Raw genomic sequence first — 8,116 nt, 5'->3', positions numbered from 1 at the left:
TTGTTGTTCTTGAACATTTCATACAAATGGAGTTGGCTGGTTTGCGGAATAAGTCATATACTTTTTTACTGAGATCAATAAATACTTACTGAGATCAATAAATACACCTAATGTATATTTATTTTCATCAAATGATTTAAAAATATCATGAACAAGATGAACAATCGCCTGATCAGTAGAGTGGCTCTTTTTAAACCCAAATTGCTTACTATAGAGAATATTGTTTACATCTAAAAAGTAATACAATCTTTTATACATAATGTGTTCTAATAACTTTGAAAAGCATAATAGTATGGAGATAGGCCAGTAATTGGAGACACTAGTCTCATCTCCTGATTTTAGTATAGGTATTACTCTTGCAATTTTAAGTTTATCGGGAAAGATTCCTTGGTTTAAAGAGAGCGTAAATATATGCAAAAGCGGAATTTTTAAATAAGGCATTGATTTAATTACTACATTACTGCTTACATCATCAACTCCATTACCTTTATTTGGTTTAAGTAAGTACAAGGGATCAAGCAATTCTGTTTCTGTTAGCATATTATTGTCCATTGTATCATTATTAGAGTTTAGGTATGATTTGAAGCAAGTTTTACTTTTATTTACTTTTGATGCTAAACTTGGACCTGTGCTAACAAATGCTTGGTTAAACGAATTAGCAATTATTGTGTCGTTAATAATTTCACAGTCATTTATAATTAGTATTTTTGGTAAACGACTAATACTCATATCTTTTTTACCTATAACCTCTTTTATTATGTTCCAAGTTTTTTGTATATCATTTTTGTATTTTAGCAATTGGCTACTATAGTAAAACTTTTTTTAGCGCTTTACAATTGCCACAAAAAGGCGATTATAGTTTTTATAGTTTATTTCATTTTTAAAAGTTCTTTTTTTAATGAACTTCTCATACAATCGTTGCTTTTTTTTTTGAAGATTTTATGATTCCGGGTGTTATCCAGTGATTTTGTAGAGTTTTTGTTTTAATAAATTTGGTCGTTATTGGGAAATATAAATTTAGTAATACAATAAATTTAGTTGTTATTGGGAACTTGACAGACGTTTACTTCATATAAGTACTTAATACTATTTGTAAATATCCTTGATGAAATAACTTTATTCAGAATATGTATTTGAGTTGATTTGATTTTGAAGAACCACATAAAAGTCGAAATAAAAATATTAAAATTTATATGAGAAAACTTTCAAGGAAGTTACCTAATTTCATGCGAAAGTTTTTACGCAGTTCAAACCTACTAATTAGCTCTTTATAAAGTTTGGAATTAAAGAGCTCGAGCTCAACCAAAAACTTTTGCTCCAGCATTTTTTTTTTTTTATTTCCCACAAAAGTTTCTATTAAAAACTATGACAAATGTTATTTATTTGTTTTAAAAAAGTGTCTATCTTTAATTGATTATTGTTTTGAAACTGTAAAAACTGCAGGTTTTTTTAAAATAAAATTTTTAAAAACTAAAAAAGTAACCATCTAAAAATAACTCAAAGTTATGTCTTAAACCACTAACGCCCCGCACACCTTTTATATTATAGTGTTCAGGGTAATTGCATCTGCAAAATATATAAAAAAATAATAATGATAGCAAAACAAAAAAAAATAGATCTACATGGTGACGAAAGGTCAGTGTCAATATAATATAAATAGATCTACATGGTGAAAAAACGTAGGTGACGAAAATTTCAATCTGAAATTTTAAAAATAATGGAGTTACGCTAATTTGGCTTTTGAATATCGACTCAGCCCACTCGGCACAGCGCACTGTGCCGACGATTGTTGAAGTAAGTCTTAAAGAAATAGTTGTTCCTCCGCGTGTCGATTTTAATTCGCCGTTTGTAGCAGAGGTTTTGTTTTTTTTTTTCATTATTATAAAAATGCATTGCGATTGAAATGATGGTTTGCTACCGTCCATTTCACTTTTACTCGGTCTTGAATCCTTCGAATTAATTAATCATGTGAAGTTTAAGTATCAATAACTTGAAGTCATAATATATTTGGATGCTGTAAAGTTTTATCATCTATGATTAAGTCGAGTTGATGATGAAAAAAGTAAGTTTTCTGTTGAACGTTATACTAAGTTTTATTTGTTTAAAAGTATTTATACCAGCGAGTCCATTTGAATAAATCGCACAATTGTAATGTCATATAAACTCAAAGAATCATTTTATGCAGAAAAAATGACTGCATATATATTTTTTAATAATTCTAACATAAACGCCTTTAAAAGCGAAAAACTATTTTATACTGCTGCACAATTAATTTTACGTTTGATGTTTGATTTTTATGCAATTATTTCTTTTCCATAGCTTCTCATTCCAAAGCTTACACAACTGATATGCTATGCTAATTGCTTTAATTTTTATTTGTTTTCACTTTAAAGAATCATATGATAGTAATAAACTTTATTTGTTTCTTTGCTGTTATTTTTTGTTATTTTAATATATTTTTGATTTTTCAAGAAGGGGTCATGACTGTTTCGAGGAGGACAAACAGCTTCTTGATATTTTTTCAAAATATTTATTCAAAGGGTGTTACTAAAAGGTTTTAATCTTTAAAAAATATTTTTATTTTGAAAATTTATTGGTAATTATCTACAAAACAAGGAAAAATTGACAAAGAATCTTGTGTGTTTAACAGTGAATGGCAAGCAAATAAATTTTTTGGTGAATTTAATGTAGTATTAGTATGTTTAATACATAATGAATCTATTTCAGTGTTTAAGAATATAGTTTAAGCAAGCACTATATTTTAAAACATTCAAAAACTTCAGTTTGTCAACGAAGTATAGAAAGAAAAAGCAAAAAAAAATTTAAACATTGTCGGACAACACGATTTGTTAAAAAAGAGCAATACTGAAACTGAAAATACTGCTGTTGCAAGCTATGAAGTGAGTCTTTTTTTAGCTAAATAATTCAGTGATGGCAAAGTTATTAAGGAATGAAAAACATGAAGCTGGTTTTGTGCCTGTCTTATCATGGAAGATTAAGTATATATAATGTAAATAAACTGTTTTTTTATACAAGTTTGTATTATAAAAGTTTATATGTGTAAATAAACACAGGACGCAACAAATCGAAAAACGTGCGAACGTTTGTTTAAAAAGTAAAAAAACAAATGTCACGTTTCCTTACTTTTACTTAAGCTAATAACCATGCTAATACTTTCTTCAATAGCATTACATTTAAGTTCAATAATTAAATACGCAACTGAAGAAAGTAATTATGTTTTAGCATGGTTTTTACACGCGTTTACAAAATCATGGGAAATTTTAGTTAAAATGAATGCATTTGCAATTACTTTTAAAGAAACCATGCTAAAACATTGCTTTCTTTAAAAGCGTGTGTTTTTATTTTTTATTTTCTTATTATTGCTTAATTAAAGTAATGTTTACCTGCCCTTTTTAAAGTTAAAATTTTTTTTTTTAAGATTTACAGAAATGTATATAATTTAATAGAATATATAGAACTATTATGTTTATTATAGTTTTCATTTTTTCCAATAATATGATATTTTATTATTAAATACTTAATATTATAAAAATAATAATATGACATTAAGTACTTAATAACAACTTAATATAATAACTTATTAAATACTTATTATTATATTATTATTTTTAAATGTTTTAAGAAAGAAATGTCAAAATAACTTTTATTTTGTTTTTAGTTCCCTTTTATTTAAATTTCTTCATGTTTTTTTAAAAGTAAATAAATTTAACAAACTAAATTGAGAAAAATTCACTATTTTGTATTAATGGATAGCAATTTACAGTCATATTGTATATTAGTTATCATTAATTTGCGCGCACTTTGCAAATGTGTGAAAAGTTGTTTTGAATTAATATAAAATTTATAAAATTCAATAAGCATCTTTGATATATCTAATTATTATATATCTTATTAACTAGAATAAAAGTTGTTTGAAAATAAAACTCCCATATAATTTAATAAAAAATTATTTAAATAAAAAAATTGAAAGAATTAAAAATAAAACTGGCTTATTCATGGCCGACAGCACAGGTTTCGAAGTGGAAGTGTAAAACCATCTATTTCTAAAAAAAGTCCTCTAGAAGTACTTTTTTAAAAAAAAAACCCAAAGCAAGAGGCCTTTGGAAAAAAAGTGGGGGAATGTGCCCCCCCCCCCCATGTTGTTGGCCCTGTTATTTGACATACCTCTTAAATTAGACGTTCGTCAATAAATAAAGGAATGAATGTCAACATTTATTTTAAAAAAAAAAAAATTGCGCCCTAAAAAACTAACAAATATTTTAAAACCCAATAGCATACTATACAATAATAATTGCTCTGAAAAACTCCAACAATAAAGGCACCAGACATCAAAACAAAAGTTTTCTTATGAATAAACACACTATGCTAATTGCTTTAGATTTTCTCTTTAAGAAAGTGTTTGTTTTTAACAAATATAATTTGTTTTAAGTTTTTAAGTTTAAATAAAATTATTTCTTTTGTATTTTAGATTATAATGCAAAATGTTTGTCATCAACCTGTGCCATTTAATGATATTTTGCTCTGCCTACATCTTTTCTGATGTCATTAAGTCAGATATTTTTAGTTCATTATCATATTATGAAGTTATACAAACATCTGATATTCATCATAGATATAGAAGAGATTTGAATGGTCAGCAATCAAGATACATGAGTTTTAAAATTCATGGTAAAAACTTTAACATATACTTATATCATTCTCATAGTATCTTTTCTCCTGGTTTTAAGGCTGTCTCAGTTGATGGTTCTGGTCAAGAAAATAAAGTTGAGATTGATAAAGATTCTTATTATGAAGGATATGATTTAAAAGATCAAAGTTCGCATATTATTGCTCATGTAGAAACCAATATGGTAACAGCTACTTTAATATCTACTAATAATACTTATATAATTGAACCAATGTGGCGACATAATAGTAGTGATTTAAATAAAATGTTAGTTTATAAATTATCAGATGTTTACCTAAACTTTACTCATATGCACATGCCAAAATTATTTTGTGGTGTTAATAAAGTGGATTCATATAAAGGAAATGTAAAAATTACACCAGAAAGAAATAAAAGGGAAACTTCTACAAAATTAGATAAAGAAAAAAATAGATGTACCTTGGAGCTTGTTGGAGATTATTCGTTTTATGTCAATATGGGAATGTCAAATGAAGTAAATGCTGTGAATTACATGGTTCAAGTAGTGAATAGAGTTAATTTGATTTATAAAGAAACAGAATGGACTGAAATTGGAAAAAATATTGGTTTTCAAATTATAAAAGCCACTGTATTGAATAGTTACAGTAGTGATAATAAGCATATGTAAGTATAATTTGTTGAATAATAGTTATTATATATACAGGTCTCGGCAAGAATGGAGGGACATTGCCTGGCCTGCCTCCACACCTGTTAAGTTGGTTTACACAGGCAAAATATAGCTTGTGCAAATAAACAATTTTTTTTTTGTACTTTTCTTACATAAGCAAAAAGTAAAAAACATTTAGCGTATTTAAAATAAATTATTGCATTAATAAGTATATTAAAGCATAATTATGTAATGATGAAAAAAAGCAAAAGAGTGTTTATCTATTGTTACATTTTTGTGAGTGTCATTACGGTAAAAATGTTTGTAATTGAAGATTTTTGAGAAAGTCCTCTAATATAATTATTTTTATATAAACTTGATAAGTTCAAATGACCAGTGTAAGAATTTCAATAAAAAACACCTTAAAACTACTGTAAAAAAGCAACAACAATAAAAGCTAGAGAGCTTTAGTAGCTTTTAAAAAGCTATTTAAATTTTATATTTTCAATTAAAAACTTTTGAGAAATGAAGTTTTTAGTACACAATATTTTTATAGTTGCATTTTCAACTTATAGTCTAAAATATGACTTAATTAAAGGGAAAATAATAGATACATACCTGTTTGAATCTTAAATCTTTTTTAATAAGCAGTAATAAAAATTAGTTCATTTAAACTTGAATTATTTAACACTTAAACAATTTAAAAAGTATTGAACTCATTCATTCGTTTTAATTACAGAAGTCTTTTTTTATAACTACTTTTCTTTCTCAGTGTGTTTTTTAAACTTTTTAAATTAAAAAAAATGTTTCACAAAGAGTAATGAAGGAACTTTTTAAATACAAAAATAAGAAACGTGACACAAAATATTATTTATAATATAATAAATCATTTCAATAAAAAAGCAATCTAATGTGTTTAAATAGTTTAACATTTTTGGTCAAATGCAACCTTTCTTTTAACAATTTTTCTAAAAAACTTTAAGGTGCTTGAATAAATATCAGAAAAGCAACCGTTGCTGATTATTGTTTTTCTGATGTATTGATGATATGATTCAAAACATTACAGTGTAAAATTTAAAAAACTACCACTAAAATGTAATCAAGTTTAATTTATTCATGAACTTTATTATCTGATTATCAAAAAAGTCTGCAAAAATATATGTATGTATATATATATATATATATATATATATATATATATATATATATATATATATATATATATATATATATATATATATATGTATATGTATATGTATGTATATATATATATATATATATATATATATATATATATATATATATATATGTATATGTATATGTATGTATATATATACATATACATATATATATATACATATACATATACATATACATACATATACATACACACATACATACACACACCTATAGTATCACTTACGGGGACAGATTTTACAAAAAAATGAACACTTACGCAGGCCTTCCCAGGAGAGGCGTGCGACCGGTCGCACGCCTTGAGTGAACACGGATTTTTTTTTTTTTTCGGATAACTCGGCCACGCTTTTTTATCATATATTAAAAATAATGCATTTTTAAAAAGGCGCTGAAAAAATCAAAATAAATTCGTTGTATTATTTTGTAATTTTTTAAATAATTTATTCTTTTCATTAATAAGGAAATAATAACATAAAAATAATATATAAATATATATTTTTTTTGAATTTTTTTTTCTTATAACAAAATTTTTTATTTTTTTATTTTACATATTTTTTTTTCTAATTTTAAATTTTTTCGCATTAGTATGTCTTTCTACAAAAAATAACTTCTAAGTTCTAGAAGAATTATTATCTACAAGGTTTTTGATAAGGATAAGAAATGTTTAGCTCATTCGGTTAAGACATTACATAGCGCCGCGGAGACCCGGGTTCGCATCCCGCGTCGGCAGAGCATATTTTTCAAAATAGATTAAAAAAGTTTTTGGTCACATTTTCTGTTTATTTTTTCGACTTGTCTCAAATATCGTTGCTGAAAAAATCAACACCTAAAAATTTATTATAAATAATTATAATATAAATAAATAAAAAATAAATATAAATAAATTTTTTTTTTATGTTTACTAGACATAAAAAAAAAATTGTAATAAGAAAAAGTTTTTTTTTTTAAATAAGTATAAATATATATATATATATATATATATTTTATTTTTATGTTCATATTTTTATATTAATAATAAGAATAAATTATGAATAAAAATAATAAAATAATACGACAATTTAGTTAGGTTTTTTCAGCGCCTTTTTAAAAATGCGTCATTAATATATGCTAAAAAACTGTGGCCAAACTCTCAAAAAATATATATATATGCGTGGTCACTCAAAGCGACTGACCCCACGTCTCTCCTGGGAAGGCCTGCTTACGGGGACATTAGCATTATCGGCGACATTTTAGTAGCCTGACTCGCAGCGGAGTGCTGCTACATCGTCTGAGGGTTTTGTTTGGGTCAGCATCAGGGTCAGGGTTACGGCAAGGTCTAAATATGGTTATATTACTGTAATTAATCCTTTTACTGTAATTCTCTGTATTTTTGTATAATTACTGTAAGTTTTACTGTAATTAATCGAATAGATAAAAATAAAATAAAATATATAATAAATAAATAAAAATAATAAATATGAAAGACACATTTTTGTAATAAAAAAATAAATTTAAATATGTATAAATAAAAATACAAATATGATAAAAACAGTATAGAAAAAGGAAAAAAAAGCAATAAAATAGGAACAAAAAAAACATGTCCCCTTAAGTATATAATATATAAATAT

At 25.2% G+C, this 8,116-nt stretch overlaps 1 protein-coding gene across 4 annotated transcripts in view; it reads left to right on the top strand.

The window, feature by feature from the left end:
- Positions 1-1,815: 1,815 nt before the first annotated feature.
- LOC136071997 (disintegrin and metalloproteinase domain-containing protein 17-like) overlaps positions 1,816-8,116 on the top strand; it is a 40,788-nt gene continuing 34,487 nt past the window's right edge. For 2 of the 4 annotated variants that reach the window (XM_065819059.1, XM_065819058.1), the window contains exons 1-2: positions 1,816-2,062; positions 4,490-5,329. In XM_065819059.1, the coding sequence (XP_065675131.1) occupies positions 4,503-5,329 (827 nt within the window). In that variant the 5' untranslated portion in view covers positions 1,816-2,062; positions 4,490-4,502. Of the gene's footprint in view, positions 2,063-4,489; positions 5,330-8,116 lie in introns of those variants that run through there. The other 2 variants (XM_065819060.1, XM_065819061.1) reach the window with 2 other exon arrangements.

This window comes from Hydra vulgaris, chromosome 15 (genome assembly GCF_038396675.1).
Source record: "Hydra vulgaris chromosome 15, alternate assembly HydraT2T_AEP".
Taxonomy (NCBI): Eukaryota; Metazoa; Cnidaria; class Hydrozoa; order Anthoathecata; family Hydridae; genus Hydra; species Hydra vulgaris.
This window is presented reverse-complemented; position numbering and strand designations above follow the sequence as displayed.